The sequence below is a fragment of the Achroia grisella genome, unplaced genomic scaffold (assembly GCF_030625045.1).
Source record: "Achroia grisella isolate CSIRO2021 unplaced genomic scaffold, CSIRO_AGI_Agris_v1 utg780, whole genome shotgun sequence".
Lineage (NCBI taxonomy): Eukaryota > Metazoa > Arthropoda > Insecta > Lepidoptera > Pyralidae > Achroia > Achroia grisella.
This window is the reverse complement of record NW_026713020.1, coordinates 6,143,621-6,163,915: the sequence shown is the minus strand read 5'-3', so window position 1 is coordinate 6,163,915 and position 20,295 is coordinate 6,143,621. Positions and strand designations below refer to the sequence as shown.

At 34.0% G+C, this 20,295-nt stretch overlaps 1 protein-coding gene across 1 annotated transcript in view; it reads right to left on the bottom strand.

The window, feature by feature from the left end:
• Positions 1-20,295, bottom strand: part of LOC131851143 (exostosin-2) — a 39,929-nt gene that overhangs the window by 8,862 nt on the left and 10,772 nt on the right. The window contains exon 5 of the mRNA XM_059201593.1: positions 14,388-14,508. Coding sequence (XP_059057576.1) covers positions 14,388-14,508 — 121 coding nt within the window. The remainder of the gene's footprint in view (positions 1-14,387; positions 14,509-20,295) is intronic.

The following is a 20,295-nucleotide window of genomic DNA, read 5'->3' as shown; positions in this document are numbered from 1 at the left end:
AAAAAAGTGGTTTCAAAAATCTATACTGAGTGGGAGTATACTGTGAGTATATGCAGATATAGGGCGGTGAGGTCGGTGCAGCCAACAATGGTAATTAAAGGCGCAATATGTAACGGTGACAGTATATTATAAAAATATGTCGTAACAAATTATATGAAAGCTAGAGCAATAGAATATATAATAGTTGGAATAACAAAATCATAGCAACCAATGTAAAATATAAATATATAAAAATAAGAAATTGTCGTGTCAGCGGCCCGAATGTAAGGAGTACTGTACACATACTTATATTATAAATGCGAAAGTACTCTGTCCAGTTAGATTAGTTCGAACTACATTTTATCAGAGACCTCGTGACCGGGATATATTGATGATGGATCGAGGGAAAAATAACGTAGGTATAACGTTGTCCGTCCTACATATTAAGTGTTTACCAAATACGTGACGTTTCTTTGTCTTTAAGAAGGATATTACAATATTTTTCTTTCTTCTTTCTTTCTATCTTTCTTTCTTTCTTTCAAATGTTATACCATATTCGCATTTTGGAAGTCATAGACTTAGGATAAAACTGACTATACTGTCTGTCTGTCTGTCCGTTTGTTCTCTTTGAAATGGCTAGACCGATTTTGACGGGACTTTTATTGACAGACAGCTGATGTAATAAGGATTAACTTAGGTTACTTTTATTTTAGAAAAATAAGGTACCACGCGGAGAAAATCGCGAGTACAGCTAGTAATAAATAAATAGCCCTGAACAATTAACACAGCGCCATCTAGTTCCACGGTAAGCAGGGCTTTGTGTTAGGAGTAGGTACTAGACAACTGATATAAATACTTACGATATTTTTTTTGTAAATACATATATAATATATAATATACATAGAAAACACCCGTGTGGGTATCGTTAACGAAAACAGTGTCGTTATAAATCATACTCATGAATACAAATGTTTGTACCATGCGATATCAATACATGTTCGCATTTTGGAAGTCATAGACTTAGGATAAAACTGACTATGTAATAACTATGAACAATTCACACAGCCTCATCCAGTCCGAGGATAAATAGAGCTTATGTTATGGGTACTAGATAACTGATGCATATATACATTTTTTTTATAAATACACTAGCTGTACTCGCGACTTCGTCCGCGTGGAATTAACTTTATTTTTCTAATATAAAAGATCTGTTCTAAAATAAAAGTAGCCTAAGTTACTCCTTATTACATCAGCTACCTGCCAATAAAAGTCCCGCCAAAATCGGTGCAGCTATTTCAGAGATAAGCCTTAACAAATAGACAGACAGACAGACAGACAAAAATTGTAAAAAATGTTATTTTCGTGTATGTACCGTATTTATATTCATATGCATGTAGTAAAAAGCGGTTATTTCAATATTACAAACAGACACACCAATTTTATTTATTTGTATAGGTAGATATATAATATACTTAGAATATACTCAGCTTACTCATAAATACAACTGTTTGCATCGTGCGCGGAATCGAAACTGCGACCATCGGAAGGAAGTGTGCTAAACCGCTAGACTACCGAGGCCGTCCACTATACTACAATGTAGAGCTTAGTTACAACAAAATATTGTAAAACAATAGACAATCATAAAGGGTAACAGACATAATAAATGTAAACGAAGAACTGTATATAATGAGGCTGATAGATATAATTATGCAAACACGGGTTTTAGTAAGAAATAATATAATTTTATGTACAAAAGTACAATAGCAGAACAAGAATGACAATGACATATATATTTTTCTATATAAAATAATAGACAAATACATAAATAATATACAATTAGGGGCGTCGTGCACAATCGATATTTTTATATTTAAAAAGTCTGGTTACCTCAGTCTTACTTATTTCAGCTGCCAAACTCCCTTATAAAAAGTATAGTTGAATGTAAAAAAAGCAGTAAAATTACAGGATAAAAGACGTGACTTCTTAGTCATCCGGAAGGTCATGCCACTCATGCGTTGACAATACACGAGCGGATAGCAGGAATCACATGATAGCGCGATGTCCATAGTGCTGTTCATGTGTATGTTTATTTATTTATAATCCTTTATTGGACCAATATTAAAAGTAGATAAATAATAATATATTGTTTATTGTATAATTACATAGTATAAAACAAAATCGCTGTCGCTGTCCGCCTCTATGTATGCTTCAATCTTTAAAACTACGCAACGGATTTTGAAGCGATTTTTTTTTATAGATAGAGTAATCACGAAGACGGTTTATAGGTATAATTAGCTTTTGCCCGCGGCTTCGCTCGCGTTAATTTATCCCCTATGGGGTGGAATTTATAATCTTAAATCCTTTCTTAGGGGATGCGGTTTAAAATTGACAAAATTTCATACAAACTTTCATCCCCTATTTTATCCCCTTGGGGGTAGAATTAATCAAAATCCTTTCTTAGCGGATGCCTACATCATAACAGCTCCCTGCATGCCAAATTTCAGCCCGATCCGTCCAGTGGTTTGGGCTGTGCGTTGATAGATCACTATGTCAGTCACCTTTGAGTTATATATATTTAGATACACCCGTGCGAAGCCGGGGTGGGTAGCTAGTAATAAATAATATAGATAAATAATGATTGAAAGTAGACAAATAATAATATATTATTATATTTCTCTATATATGTAGATATATAGAGAAATATAACAATATATTTAAAGTAAGATTATAATTATATAGGCAATGATTACTACTTACATTCCGTTATTGATTATTTTATTTTAAATCTTAGAATGTGGAATATTTCATTGAAATTATCTTACTAATATTATAAACGCGAAAGTGTGAGTATGGATGGATGAATGTTTATTAATCTTTTACGCAAAAACTACTTAACGGATTCTGATGAAACTTTACAGTAATACAGCTTATATATCAATATAACACATAGGCTATACATTACATGCGGGTAAAACCGTGAGCACAGCTAGTGGTACATAAAAAAATTGCTTATTTTGTATTACTATAGACACTTACTATCATTGGGATTGACATGACATCCAAGGGTGACTTTTTTATGGATGATAATGGCATGGTGCACCGCTGAGCTAACAGTTTACGCTGGCGGGTCACCGGTGGAGGATGATAAAATGAGCATGAGGTCAGGTCAGTTAGCCCATCGTAACACTAAGAATTTATCACGATGGTTTCCAAGGGCGACAGCCTGGAGGTCACCCTGACATGGAAATTTTTTTTTATACCATGTAGTAAGCAATGGCCCATTTGATGGTAAACGGTTATCGTAACCTGTATTGTTAGCAATAAGATAATCAATTCACATTACTAACGCTCCCCTTTCCCCCAACTGACTTATTTGTCATTTCAAATAAAAAAAACTGATTGGTATATTTTGAAAAACAAAAATTCCGACCATTCTTGATAAAATTTATATGATACAGTGATAATAACAGTAAACCTATTGCATAAAGACATAAAGAATATCGAAATTCGTTCTTTGCGATATCTTCGCATACAAAAATATACTGTGAATTGCGTGTCTGGTTCTGGGATAAAATAAAGATATCGTACTGTCAAATAGTAAATTATAGGGGTTGTTCATAAGCGTTAGGGATGAGAACTAGGAGAAAAATTGTTTATATATTTTTATTATTCTATGATTATTAAAAATCGATTTTAATAATTGTATTTTTTTAATAAAATCGACATTATAAATAAAAAATTGGAGTGTCAGTGAATACAACTGTTTGAACCGTGCGAGGAATCGAACCCGCTACCATCGGAAGTAAAATGATGTTCATACCATTGACATTATAAATATAAAATCGATATTCGGAATTAACGTAACTATTTTTTTGTTGGGCTTTATTTCATCCAAGTTACTAAAAAAACAGTAGTGACCTGAAAAATCGATTATTATACTAACAGAAACGATCGATTGATTAATAATCGACTTTATTATAGTATGTTACATCCCTAAACATAGGTAACCATTATATTATCTGTGGGCCGTAGGTCGGTGACAACTAACAATGTACAAAGACAATTCTGTGTGGACTTAATACTGAATACCTACGTCTTATGCGTCATGTTTGTAGTCACTGTCTTTGATAGCGGTTATTCTTATTGAGGGAGTTAACAATATTATATATACAGCTATATTTAGGTCTTAAACGATTGTATACTCAACAACGATATTATTTAGTTTCACAATAAAAACTTAAGTAAGATGGCCGACACAGAAGTATTACAAAACGAAGAATTCATTATTAATTGGTGCTAAAGTAATTCTTTTTTCACTTAAAATATAACATTTTTTCAATGAATAAATCAAACAATCACGAATATTAAAAACAATAAATTGCAATTAGTGGCGGGAACGACAACCTGCGATAAAGTTTTTGAATTTCGAATTAACACCAAGAAGTACCTATCTTTTTTTATTATTGTGTTTCTTTCCAGCCAGTTCAAATTATTATAAACTTATAACTAAAGAGTGTGTATTAATTTGAAGTGGTAAGATATATAAATCTACAAGTGTATGTACTTGAAAATCATTATTATCATGCCTATGATTAATGCAACAGTAATAAATGTATAGGTACTAAAACACTTAAAGTAAGGAAAATGAAACGTTTCTATTAATCTGATACTAAATGTGTTGTATATTGTACTTGCTAATAAGAAATCTATTTATTATTCTAAATTCGAATATAAATCTATAGTTCTTTTATTTGTACATTTTGTTTATACTTTAATGTCTTGACAATCGTTCCTAATATATATCTCCGTATTCCAATATTTTTTTTCTATATTTTCTTATACCTATATACATATATAACTAACAAATAAAACTACATCTTTACAGTAATATAGCTTATACATCAGAATAACACGTAAGCTATAATTTAAAAAGATAATATGTAAATTGGGCAAAACATAAATGTCAAGCAAGTGTCATACAGACGAAGTCACGCGGATCAGCTAGGAAACTATAAAAAATCAAGAATATATGTTAAGTTCCTAACCATAACTCGGGAGTTCTTACCAGTAGATAATCTATAAATATCTCTAACTTATGGATAAGACACAATAAAGACGTTATTGGGCTTCAGAACAAGGAAAAACTGCTGGGGAAATAGTTAATTGGCAGAAAATTCGATCACGTCTTTCGGATAGCTAAGATAAACTAGGACAACGCCCCGGTTTCGCATGACTATTAATAATAATATCCCTGAACAATACACACAATGTCATCAGTCCGATGGAAAGCAGAGCTAGTGTTATGGGTATTAGACAACTCATATATACATATACTAAATACATCATTTTTGGAAATACATACATAAATAAAAAACACTCAGACCAATACAAATAATCATACTTATGAATACAAATTGATACAACCGGCACCACGTAATTTTTCGGACTACTCTAGTACTGTTGGCCGCAGCTGGCCTTTACAGCTTCACCGGACGAAGGCACCACGTAAGCATCTCAGCTTTTATAACGTCTGATAAATTCCTGGTGAATTTACCACGATTCCACATCTTATTATCCCCACTGGTGCCCCGCCAGCGCAGGCGGGTGCAACATTCCATTTCCGACATTAAAAAATAGAATAGAGGCAATAGAAATTTTGGTCACTATTTTATAAATTACAATACATAGATGTAAACATGCACAGAGCACATCAACGGTAAAATCGGAATTGAAAACAGTCGGCGTGGCCGACATCAGCCGGGATTACATCATCACTCTTCCACGCAAAAACTACTGAACTGTAAAGTTCCATCAAAATAGATGAAACTTTACAGTAATATATCTTATACGTCACAATAACACATAGGCTACAAATATCAGGCGGGTGAAACCGCGGCCGCAGCTAGTGAATAAATAAATAAATTCATCACGTTTATTTTTAGCTTTATTCTACATCGTTACGCCAACTCCCTTAAGGGGTAGAATGAAAGAATATCTATGCATATTAATTAAATTTCACTGTTGAATGCTAAAAATGGCTTTTTAATATTCGTTACGAGTGTCCATCCAATATCAGACTCGGCCATCCTGCGTGGAACGGGGGGGTGAAAGGGAAAGAGGCGTGTGAGAGAGAAAAAAAAGACGGTAATATAAAAAAAAAATTGTCGTCAATAGAACAGATTTTTGTGAAGCTAAAAGGCAATCTGATGGACTGATAATTTTTTCGGGTGACGGCTGGCTTCCTTTTGACAAAATAAACAACATATACTGGTGGTAACTACTTCTCCCTGATTGAATTAAAAAAATAATAATAATAATAATATTCTCAGGACAATTCAAGCAGCGCCATCTAGACCCAAGTTAAGCTTTAGCTACCTTGTGGTTTGGGTACTGCGTAGGAATGAGGATAATATTTTAAGAAAGGTGTTACATATGAATGTGGATGGTTATAAGGGCAGAGGAAGGCCGAAAAAGAGATGGATGGACTGTGTGAAAGATGATATGGTAAGAAAGGAAGTAAATAACGCGATGACTGCGAACAGGGATGAATGGAAGCGAAAAATATATTACGCCGACCCCAAATAAATGGGATAAGGAAGAAGCAGATGATGATGATGATGATGATGATGATGATACATAGATTTATTTTTTTGTAAATACATACTAATTATTATATATATTATACATAGAAAACACACAGACCGATACAAACAATTATACTCATGAATACAAATGTTTGTGCCGTGCGAGGAGTCGAACCCGCGACCATCGGTCGTAAAGCGGTGTGTTAGACCGCTAAACCACCCAGGTCGTCTGAAAAATGAAAAATCAATCTGTAATCAAGCACAAAGTAAAAGTAAAGAATAAGAAATGAGTTTTTTGTTCTTATCAGCTCGGAAGCACTCCGAAATGGTAGATTTGACATATCATAAGAGTAACATATGTAAGAGACCTACAATCTTATTAATATTATTAACGCGAAAGTTTGTGAGTATGTATAGATGTTTGTCACTCTTTCACGGAAAAAGTACTGAACGGATTTTGGTGAAACTTATATCAGAATAACATATACGCTATACATTTCACGCGGATGAAACTGCGAGATAGGGCCATTAGATTAAATATCTACTTAACTTTATAAGCTATTGGCGCGAGTACACATATTCGTGTCGTTATTTAATTTCCAAACGTCTATGAGATATCATAAAATTATGTAACAGGCCTATATGAATAAAGCTATTTTAATTTTGAGTGATGGTAAGTGGCAACCATCGCCACTATGGTAACTGCTATATCTCACCCTTCAATATAAGCAACTTTAGGTTAAAAAATGCCGATTCGCGGATGAAATACGCCAGACAGAGGTGCCGATACGGCCTACTTCGTAGAAAAACGAAGAGTGTAAATTTTTTGAAAAGAAATATAAAAACAAAGAAGAATTTATTAGACTAAATAATTATCTTCTTTAATCTTTTTTAAGTTTTTAAAGAAGATAATTATTTAGTCTAATAAATGAATCGTTTATGGTAACATTTTAGAATTTATAAACTCCTATATACTCATATATATATATATATTAGCTGACCTTTGATGATCTCTTAAAAAATAAGGGGTTGGAGATAGAAAGGTGAAAATTTAGTGTTCTATGTATTTTAATACCACATTATAAAATTAAAAAAAATTGTTCATAAAATAAAAATAATATCTTAGGGGTGTACAACCCTCATCACTTGGGGTTACGAAAAATATATAGCAGCCGATTCAGACCTAATATGCATATAAAATATCATAAAAATCGGTCAAGCCTTTTCGGAGAATATGGTAACTAACATTGTGACACGAAAATTTATTTAAGATAAGCACTGAATAAACATATTTTCTTTCCTTCTATGAATAAAAGGCAACGAAATTTGGCACACGCATATGATAATCGCCCTGTTATATATGTAGAGCACTTGTTAGCTTAAGGTAATTACTCTCGAGAGGTCATTATGCTAATATAGGGTAACTGTAATACATATATAATACACATCAATGTTTTCCTTCATTTATACATTCTATTTGATGCTTTAATTACCAAAAGATATATGTTCCAGGGGTATTTTTCATCAAATTGCAGCAAGTAAGTGCCTACAGTTATAATTCCACTGTATTTTCTATTTTCATTTCAAAAACGTTAGTTGCTGAGTTTGTGAAAACAATGTGTTGTGTAAATTATCCTGAGATCATATATGATATCATCTTAACAATATTATAAACGCGAAAGTTTGTAAGTATGGATGTTTGTTACTCTATCACGCAAAAACGACTGAACGGATTTTGATGAAACGTTACTGTAATGTAGCTTATGCTTCAGAATAACACATAGGCTATATATTGAAATTTAACGCTGGTGAAACCGCGGGCGCTTATAGTAATATTATAAATGAGAAAATTTGTAAGTATGGATGTTTGTTACTCTTTCACGCAGAAACCACTGAACGGATTTTGATGAAACTTTACAGTGATATAGTCAGAATAACATATAGGGTATAAATTTCATGCGAGTGAAACCGAGGGACAGCTAATATTATTATAATTGTGACCTCATAAAAGTCACCACGTAGCAAATTTATAAAGAAAAAACATATTCTTTTGTGTATCATTTCATAACAGAACAACATCAAAAGAGGTTACTGGTTGTAGAAACAATTGTCGGCCGGACATTATCATTAGCAAGTATACCTCTGACTGTAATAAGTCTTCTCGTTAAACAATCGAATCAAGGCCAATACAAGTATGTAGGTTAGAGGGCCTAGCGCGCTTGCTTTTTATAAACACCACACTATTTCCACTCGTTCTTTGATTGATGCAGTACTACCCATCAATTGGTTTGCATGAGTTCTTACAGCTGACTATATTGATACGTAATATTGATGAATCGCAATCGATGGTCGCAGGTTCGATTCCGATTCCTCGCACGGCACAAACATTAGTATTCATGAGTGTGATTGTTTGTGTCGGTCTGGGTGTTTTCTATGCATAATATGTATTTATTTACGAAAAAAAAATATCTATGTATTTGTATAAGACGTCGCGGCTGTCTGTTCGCTTATATCTTTTAAATTACGCAATGGATTTTAATGCAGCAACAGATATATGGATTCGAGAGGAAAATTTATATTCATAATACATGCGTGTTATAGTATAGAACGATCCGAGAAATTCAAAAATTTGTAATGCATCTATGCTAAGCAGGGACGTGTCGCTATAATTTAAAAAGATATTATGTAAATTCAGCTAAATATGAGGATAAATAATATAACTATAACAACAATAAATAACCCTGGATAATAAACACAGCGCCGTCTAGTCCTACGGTAAGCAGAGCTTATGTTATGGGTCTAGACAACGGATATAAATACTTAGATATATTTTTTACTTATACATAGAAAACACCCAGACACATACTCATAAATACAAATGTTTGCATCGTGCGAGGAATCGCACCCGCGACCGTCGGAAGTAAAGCGGTGTGCTAAACAGCTAGACCACCGAGGCCGTCAAGTAACTGAGACGAAGTTAAGCGAGTCAGCTAGTAATGTATAAATGATTTAGTTCAGGCATAACAGCAATGGGATATTAAATGATTTAATATGTAAATAATCTAGCTAAACAAGTTCTCCTACAAGAAGCTATAATGTGAAGCCTATAAATTAAACCAACCAGTTGACTATACATCGATTCTACACTGCTTTTGAATAAGATCATAATTATACATATATTTTTTTTTTCTTAATGTTATATCAAATATCGAACGAGATCTAATTAGGGTCCATTCATTACATTACATTATACCAATTTTTGTAAATTTTTCTTAAGGCAATTGACGATTTTATAGCAATTTGCACTAGGAACAAATAACTGTTTTTTTTTACATTTGCGAGGGTGCTACTTATAAGCCCACCCTCAGAATCACAGCTAAAATTCACTAGGCTTTACAATTACAACAATTATTTAAAAGAGCAACGCGCAAGATTCTTGCTCGTTCTTCTTGTGATGAGATAGTTTTTCCGAATAAGCGGTAGATTAAAAAAAAGATAAGTTATGCACCGGCTGAAGCGTAGCAACGCGAGAGTTTGCGGACTCAACTTAGTTTCCCAGTTTCAGCTTATTTTAAAACTATTGTAATAGTTTTTAAAAAAAGCGTGACAAAATTTTGACATTACTTATTTAATTTTTATCTAATACCGTTGGCCGCAGCTGGCCTTTACAGCTTTACTAAACGTATGCAGATGGTATTTTTTTTTGAGGGTTGATAATGGAATGGTGCACCCGTCTGCGCTAACGGTTTACGCTGGCGGGGCACCAGTGGATGATGACAAGATGAGCATGAGGTCAGGTCAGTTGCAGATGGTATTCCAAACCCGCGGATTTATGAAGAGCCTGAAGGCTAACTCCTGAGTGACAGATACGACTTTAGTCTGAGAACACCGCAAGGGGTTCGAACCTCGGTTCATTCCGTCGTAATTTCGAACTCCGTTTGAATTGAACGGGGGATCGATCGCAGGGGGTCAGTTACTCTACTGCACATCTATATTAATAATTCCGTCTAGGGGTACGGTAGACTTGAACGAAACCTTATGTGAATAACAAAACATAAAAAAATATTGATTTCGAGTCGACAACATATATCCGCAAAATTCGGATTATGGAGTATTTCGTTAAATTCTAATTACAAACACTGACAAACAAACTGCAGTCGCCATATTTTCATGTCACTAGCTAACAACCAATCAACACTATGCGTGCGTTCGCGCCAAAGATCCATCACAAAGAACTGTGATATATGACATGTGTCGTTGACGTTTCGCGAAAATATAGTTTTTGACACTTTTTTATGATAAAAGAGTATACAGTTATGTGTTTTTTCTTTAAATTAGCCAATTGCGAGACAAATTTGACCGGCTCTGGATACAAGTCCTTTTTAGCCCATCCAACTTGTATCCAGAGCCGTGAAACAAATTAGTAAAAAAATATTGTTTTATAAAGTTATATAAAGTTGACTTAAACCGATGACTACAGAAATATCTACCCGGGCGAAGCGAAGCCTGGTTTTCATCTAGTGCAGATAATAATTACGTACATGGACTGTAGCAATTATGGCGCATAATATGAATTTTTAAATCCGACGCCATATAATGGGCTTTGTTAGTTTAATAAGTTGTTTTGATGTAGTATTTACTGTCGGACATGATACATTTATATCTACAACACAGACAATTTCATTTTCAACAATAATGATGTAGTGGTCGTATAGCTAGCTGTTTAATAATAATGTTAATAATAAGCTACAAAGCGTAAAAACCAGCAAAAACTGACGCAAATAATAATAATCTTAATAATATTATAAACGCGAAAGTAAGTACTGAACAGATTTTGGTAAAACTTTACAGTAATATAGCTTATATATCAGAATAACACATGGGCTATATTTTTGATTAAAGTTTATATCTTGAAATTTAATGCGGGTTAAACCGCGGGCAGAGCTAGTAATTATCTCGGTTCGGAAGACGTCCACTGCAGAACAATGGTCTCCCCCAAAGATCTCCACGACGATCGGTCCTGAGCTGCTAGTAATATGTTTATTGTATAACGGCCAATTTGTTAATAATAATTTCTCTAATCTATTGTTAGTATAGATTGTTATCTAATAGTAAACAATTTTAAGCCGTTTCGTGTAAGTTTTCTTACAAACACTTTGACGCGAGTTTTATATATTAGAAGTTTTCTAATGTCCTAGTTGAGATAAAGAATAAAGTGTACAACTATTAAAATCAAATTTCCGTTGTTACAACTCCTTACTGCTTGTTAAAAATGCATTACTATTCATAAATAACACTTAATCAATACCTAATAATAACTATTTACAAACAAAACTAGATCATGGCCCAGTTATTTTAATGCGCCGACTTGTAGACCTCAAAGACCGTGAGATCGAATCTGTACAATTACTAAAAACGTAGATATGGAATTTCTAAGTTTCCAATGATGGAAAGTACCAAGTTATTAAACCAAAATAAAAAAAATAGAGACTTTCCGACAATATTAAATTTATCAATAATAGATATTATTAACTATTAATCTAGGAAAATCTATATGTGTAACAAATTTCACTTGAATCGGTTTAATAGTTTTTGGCTGAAAGAGTAATAAAAATTGAAACATTTCTGTTACAATTTCTACTAATACTAGCTTCTATACGTAACATTCAGAAATAGAAATAGAAATAATCTTTATTCAAATAAACTCATTACAAGCACTTTTGAATAGTCATATTTTGTTTCTACCACTCATTCGGAATGCAGATTCATCATAAGAAGAATGAGCAAGAAACTTGTGTTGCTCTTTTGAATATATGTTTTTTTATATAATAATTACAGTATAACAAGTAAGAGGCATGCGATAATAAACATAGAAATCGTTACGCACACATTACGCATATGCACGCATTTACTTTTTTAGAAATAATCTTTACATAGTGTAAAAGAAAGTCACCGCCGCTGTCTATTCGCTTATATCTTTGAGATTACGCAACGGATTTTAATGCAGTTTTCAGCAATAGATAGAGTGATTCAAGAGGACGCTTTATATATATAATACATGCGTATAGTATATAACAAGCCGAGAAATTCAGATTTGTAATGAATCCGTGCGAAAGCAAGATGTTCGCTAATATCCTATAAAAACTACTTTATGAGCAGCCATATTCCGTGGTCCTTTCCCGCGTAATTTTATTAAAAAAAGTATTTGTAGATATATATGAAAATACAATAAACTCAAAAGTCAGTCTCACACTTGCCTTTCCGCGACGGGACAAATGTAGCTTATCTTTTATATCAAAATTGCATCCGAAGTCGCGAGTATTATCAAGTATAGCAAGGCTGCTCATGATATAATCTATATTCATTTCAAATTTCAGTAAGTTCCTTTCAGTCGTGAAAGACAACAAACAGATATCGATGACCTCGGTGGTCTAGCGGTTTAATATACCTCCTTACCGATGTCCGCAGGTTCGATTCCACGCACGATACTAACATTTATATTCATAACTTTTTGTATTGGTTTGGGTGCTGTCAGTGGTCTTGTACTACACAAGCTCTGCTTAGCTTGGGACTAGATGGCGCTGTGTAAATAGTCCAGGGTTATTTATTACCATTACATAGTATAAAATAAAGTCGCTGTCGCTGTCTGTCCGTCCCTATGCATGTTTAAATCTTTAAAACTATGCAACGGATTTTGAAACGGTTTTATTAATAGATAGAGTGATTCGAGAGGAAGGTTGATATATATAAAAAATGTACACCTGTGCGATGCCGGGGCAAGTAACTAGTTATTACTATAAAAAGACAAACATATCAATTTATAATATTAGTGTTAGTATGCTCGTCACTAGTAAATTCAACTAAATTTAATCTTACATCGTGTATTGATACTCGGAATTACAGCCTGTTTTACACTTGTATCTTTCTCCTTTCGGCTCTTTCCTCTTACATTTCTGACAAGTATTACACTTATTACACGCTTCGCTGACTTCTGATGGAGCCCATCCCGAGAGAATCTCGTAGGGTACGCTAACTTATAATGAAATAAATAAATAAACCCACACAACTGACGTGCCGCCATCTTTTTTTATGTAAATGATATGGTAATATAGTATAGTGATAACAATCGCCTATAGTAGGGTAGAGAATTATTAGTAATATTGATTAATGATTGTGGGAATATGGGGCTAGCAATGTACCATGTCGGTCGACCTCCACGCGGTTTCCCCTGGAAACCTAACTGACCAGACTTCATGATCATTTTTTTATCATCTACTGATGCTCCATCAGAGTTAACCGTTAGCGCAGGCGGGTTTCATTCCATTACCATCCATAAAAAAAAATGAAAACTGTCACTAATAGGGGGAGTGTTTAACAATGTGGACTAATAACCCCATTGCTAACAATATACCATATTAAGTTGACCTCCACGTGGTACCCCCTGAAAAACATCGTGATAAATTTATGGTGAATTTACCACAACTAACTGACCTGACCTCATGTTCATCTTATTATCCTCCACTAGTGCCCCGCCAGCGTAAACCGTTAGCGCAGGCTGGTGCACCATATTATTATCATCCATAAGAAACAGTAGCCTGTAAAGGGATTGCTAGCAATGGGATCATTAGTCCACAATGTGGATTACATTAGTTAGGTTGGCCTACACGCAGTTCCCTTGGGAACCATCATGACAAATTTACCAGGAATGTATCATAATGTTGCAGTTCATCCATAATCTACGTGTACGGGAGGAAGCTCCTCTGAAACCGCACTGTACGAGACAACTTAGGTGCGGGGATGAATTCCCTGTCGATGGGTACTTACCATAGAGATCTGGTTGGTCCACTCGCTGTGGTAACGCCAGGAGTTGGTCGCGTTGTCCCACACGTGCAGTCTGGACGGAAACCCCACTATACGGTCGGGGAACTCGCGCCACACGTCGAAACTGACAACAAAAAATATATCTTAAAAAAAACATCGATTGTCCATGTTTTTTTTATAGACAACTAGCTGTGCCCCGCGGTTACACCCGGGTTAAATTTCAATATAAAATATAACCTATGTGTTATTCTGATACATAAGCTAAATTACTGTAAAGTTTAATTAAAATCCGTTCAGTAGTTTTTGCGTGAAAGAATAACAAACATCCATACTTACAAACTTTCGCGTTTATATGTATACTAAGAATAAAATGTATACTGAGCTTGACGATCGTAAAATAATAGTAATACATCCATAAGCGGCTAAAATGTGCTACAAGAATAAACATTTTTTTATTTTATTTCATAAACCCATAAGTGGCTAAAATGTCCTACACGAATATATAATTTTTGATTTGATTTGATTTGATAAACCTTGCACCACGGCCGTTAAAACACACTCAATCAAGACTGAACACGAGAGAATTTTATGAGATTAATATTTATGACCAGTATAGCCTCGTGGTATGGGGGACGATTTATTTCAGTCTAAAACATTTAACGGACATTGGTTTAACTGGAGAAGGGTTAACAAGAGTGGACAGCGCTCTGAAATAAATGGAGTGACGGATGGCCGGGGCACAAGCTATAGCTGTACACACAGTACTGTCATTAACGCAAATACTAAATTAACTTTGGTAGTAACTAATTATACTATAATAATAAGAATCTTGAACAATTGACACAGCGCCATGTAGTTCGTAGTTGAGCAAAACTTGACAACTGATAGAAATAATATTACAACATTTAAAAATATATAATAACTAACTGCCCCCGCGGTTTCACCCGCGAGTTTATAGCCTATGTACTAATCTAATATATACTCCATTACTGGCAAGTTTCATAATATTAAATAGCAATCGCCCCGGCTTCGCACGGGTGTATACACTATACATATAAACCTTTCTCTAGGATCAGACAGCGACAGAGACTTTACTTTATACTATGTAATGATGATGCCAGAGAAAGTTACCTATTCCACTAGTCTTATATATAAAATTCTCGTGTCACAGTTTTCGCTCCCATACTCCTCCGAAACGGCTTGACCGATTCTCATGAAATTTTGTGAGCGTATTGAGCAGGTCTAAGAATCGGCCAACATCTATTTTTCATCCCCCAAATGTTAGGGGTAGTCCAACCCTAAATATTTTTTTTATGTTTTAGACAAAATTTTTAGTTTCTATATTTTTATGATACAACATATAAAAATACATACAATCCTAAATTATCACCCTTCTATCATCAACCCCTATTTTTTTATAGCGTTATTAATTTATATGGCAAAGCAAAGTTTGTCGGGACAGCTAGTAAATATATAGAAATATGTAGTTTGCAACATAACTATAGTTTTACGAGCGCCACTTATAAAACAGCTGAATCTATCTTTTCATTAACGATATTCGTTAACGATAATAATGTTTTTGTAGAAAAATTTTAAATATTAGCACTGACAATATTATCTGATTACACTAATAATGAGTGCGTAGCGATTTCTATGTTGATTGTCGCATGCCTCTTACTTGTTACACTGTAATTATTTATATAAAAAAAACATCTATTAAAAAGAGCAACACACAAGTTTCTTGCTCATTCTTCTTGTGATGAATCTGCATTCCGAATGAGTGGTAGAATCAAAATATGACTATTCAAAAGTGCTTGTAATGAGTTTATTTGAATAAAGATTATTTCTATTTCTATTTCTATTTCATATTATAAAATGACGTCGCGTCCGCTGTCTGTTCGCTTAGATCATTTTGCCGCAACGGATTTTAATGCCGTTTTTTGCAATCGATAGTGATTCAAGAGTCTATTTCTATGTATAATACAAGTGTTAGAATTCACATCATTATTGTAGAAAAAATCCGATATTTTAAAAATATATTAAAAGAAGGTAGTTTGTTTTTAGTACTAATGAAGTACCCAATGTAAGGATTATTACGAATATTGTAAATAGCGCCATCTAGTATTTATAGACCAACCTACTACACTGACTTTGGTCTATAAATACGGAGGTCGGTAGTTGAATAAATCCTCTTTCGTTTGGTGAGCCGCGGCATTCAGTCGACGAGCGCAGAGCGTGCCGGTTGTGTTTTGGATACTAAAGTGAATTGTATTAGCAATGGGTTTATCCCGGTCTTAGTTGGGCCTGGGGGGAAGCTGCAAGTAGTGAAGGTGAGTGTTAATGCATTCTAAAAGGGCCTTTTAAACCTACACCCGTGTCACAAGTCACGGGCGCTACTTGGGGTTTCCCTTGCGGTAGCCGGCTTCAAAGCCTCAGTCGTCCAACATAATTAGCGCTTCTTACACAAATACACCCGTGCGAAGCCAGGTCGGGTAGCTTGTGTAACAAATATATGTCGTGAAATGTATAATACATGTACACCTGTACAAAACCGGGGAAAGTAGCTAGTATATACAAATATGCGTCGTAAAGAGAGATAAGACTATATACTGGCTGCTATACATCTATAAATAGCTATATACCAGCATTAATTGAATATATGAATAATTCATATTCTATAGAAATGAAATATTAGGTTATAATTAAATTTACATAGCTAGTATAGTTCAATTTGTCGAGTATTACGCTGTGATATTTACTGGGTGGTGGCGTATTGTTACTTCTATTTATGGACGACTAATGCCCTACCTCGGATTCACACGGTTATAAATTTTATATGATATATTTACACATGTAACGTTCCGGAAGTAATTCACGAAATGTTATTGGTAACGTTATCAAAATCAGTTTTGTAGTTTAGAAGTAATAAGTAAACACAAAATTACAAAAAAACATCGTGCGAAGCTCTGTCGCCCCGGTACTCGGTAGCGTGGTATCTCAACATGTCTCACTACGTGACACGTATCACAGATTCACATGTTATTTGACGTATGCGATGGATATTGATACAATTATGGGAGGTGTACAATTTCGGTTCGATGCACACAGCAATACGTACCGTTGATACGCTACTTGAATAAAAAGTTTGCTCAGTTTTCTATGAACGTGTAATATATTTATGTATAAACTAGCTGTCCGGCAAACGTTGTTTTGCCATAGAATAGAATAGAAAATCATTTATTCAAATAAACTTAATTTAAGCACTTTTGAATAGTCATAACAATTTGTTTTTTATCTACCACTCGTTCGGAAAGCTGTCTCATCACAAGAAGAACGAGCAAGAAACTTGTGTGTCTTTTAAATAATCCTTGTAAGTTTACATTTACAAGTCGAAACGTGTGAATACAAACTACCAACAAGCACTAATTTTTTGGGTCAAATATAATCATGCAATAAGATTAAATCAGTCGTAGTGATAAGAGCAGACCAGTCCCTAGCAGAGCACTCGTTCACGAGTATGACGAATGAGCCAGCCATCACTGCGCTCGACCATATTTTAGGGAGCCCATTGACCCGGCCCACCACGCCGCCACATGTCTGGACATTTTAGTGAGCATGACTACTCATTCCACACGACCACGTCACAGCTACAAAAATTACTATATGGTAGTTACAGTATTCGCACTTTACATAAGGATGCATATAAATTAATAACGCTATAAAAAAATAGGGGTTCATGATAGAAGGGTGAAAATTTAGGATTGTATGTATTTTTGTATGTTTTATCATAAAAAAATAGAAACTAAAAATTTTGTCTAAAAAATAAAAAATAAATTTTTGGGTTGGACTACCCCTAACATTTAGGGGGATGAAAAATAGATGTTGGCCGATTCTCACCTACTCAATACGCTCACAAAATTTCATGAGAATCGGTTAAGCCGTTTCGGAGGAGTATGGGAACGAAAACTGTGACACGAGAATTTTATATATAAGAATATATTACACGTTCATAGAAAACTTAGCAAACTTTTTATTCAGCTATTTAGCTATAGTGATAAAGATCAGAGCAGATTCGACTTTGTCTGTAATTAGAACTATATTAATATTTTTGTTTTGTTATGATTTGACTACATGAATAAACATATTTCCTTTGATTTGATATGTACATATGTATACCCTATTTCTATGTACCTCATATGACGTATATTGATACAATTACTGGAGGTGTACAAGACATAAAACATTTGGTTTGATGCACACAGCAATACGTAGTTGCTAAGTTACTTGAATAAAATTTTTGCTGAGTTTTTTATGAATGTGTAATGGGCATTTCTTCATTTTAGGTACAGCGAAAAAAGATCAGATATATTCTTTGACTATTTTACTTTAAAATCGACATATTTTATATTACCCCCTTAAGGGTAACATTTTTACAAAATTTTATGGCCTATTATTTCTATTCAATCAACAGCCTCAAAAATCAGTTTCTAGATTCAAAAATGACAAATTTACATAAAAACTTTCTTCCCCTATTTTATTTTATCCCCTAAGGGTAAAATTTTTACAAACTTAGTATGTCATATTTAATCAACAGCCTCGAAAATAAGTTTCAAGCTTCTAGCTTCAAAAATGACGATTCTTCCATACAATCTTTCATCCCCAATTTCAACCCCTTACAACCCTTTTTTCGCATTAAAAAGTAGCCTATGTCCTTTCTCAGGATCTAGACTATCTGTGTACCAAATTTCATTTAAATCGGTTCAGTAGTTTTGGCGCGAAAGCAAGACAGACAGACAGACAGAGTTACTTTCGCATTTATAATATTAAGTAAGGATATATACTAAAATCTTATATGATGTATGTATATTGATAAAATTATTGGAGGTATACAAGATCTATAAAATATTCGGCTTAATGCACATAACAGTATTGTTACCAATATTGGTACCGATACGCGACGTGAATAATATTTGCAATTTTCTATGGATGTGTAATATCGGATTCTTCATTTTAGAGATTCTAGAGAGAGACAGAGGATTTATTAATGTTAATTTGACTTTAAGTGTCTATAAACAGATATAGAATAGATAGTAAAGAGATGTTTCATTTGATTTGATATGTATGTATGTAAACCTTCCTCTTCAATCACTCTGTCTATTGCTAAAAACAGCATTAAAATCTGCTGCGTAATTTAAAAGATATAAGCGAGCAGACAGCAGCGGGATTTTTTTATACTATGTAAAATAAATAATAAAAAAAATATATCGAACTTAAAAATCTTTCGCGTATAGATAGTTATATCTGCGATTAACACTATGGGATTAGTGATCCTATAGTAAAATGTACAGTACAATGTACCATAATGTGTTCTTCAAAGACCCATTCCATCCATGGAAACCACCACAATGAATTCCTGGAGCATTCTCTTCGACCAACCAAAAAAATGGATCCTTTATAATATATTCATAAATTGCCGTCCATGAAAATCTCTACCACTACGACAAAAATGAAGGCCCCACTAGTACCGACCACAAAAAAATCTCGTACTTGTCTTAACGCTACGAAAAAAATAATGACTTTCTGGTACCTCGTACCCACCACAAAAAAATCTCGAACATCTGTACAAAGTTTTACTTTGTTACGTACGGTTGGCATTCACAATTATTACGGTATGAAAGAATTTATTATTCTCATTATATTACACACAATAATTCGCACGTGTGAAACTACAAGCGAAGACAGCACAGTAGTCTAAACAATTAGATCATTGACTTTTTAGATTCTAACAAATCTACGGCTTGTATTCACTGTTAAGAGTCAAATCTAATCTCGTATTATAAATATTTGATTTTATTCATCATCATCATTTCAGCCTGGAAGACGTCCACTGATGAATAAAGTTCCCCCAAAG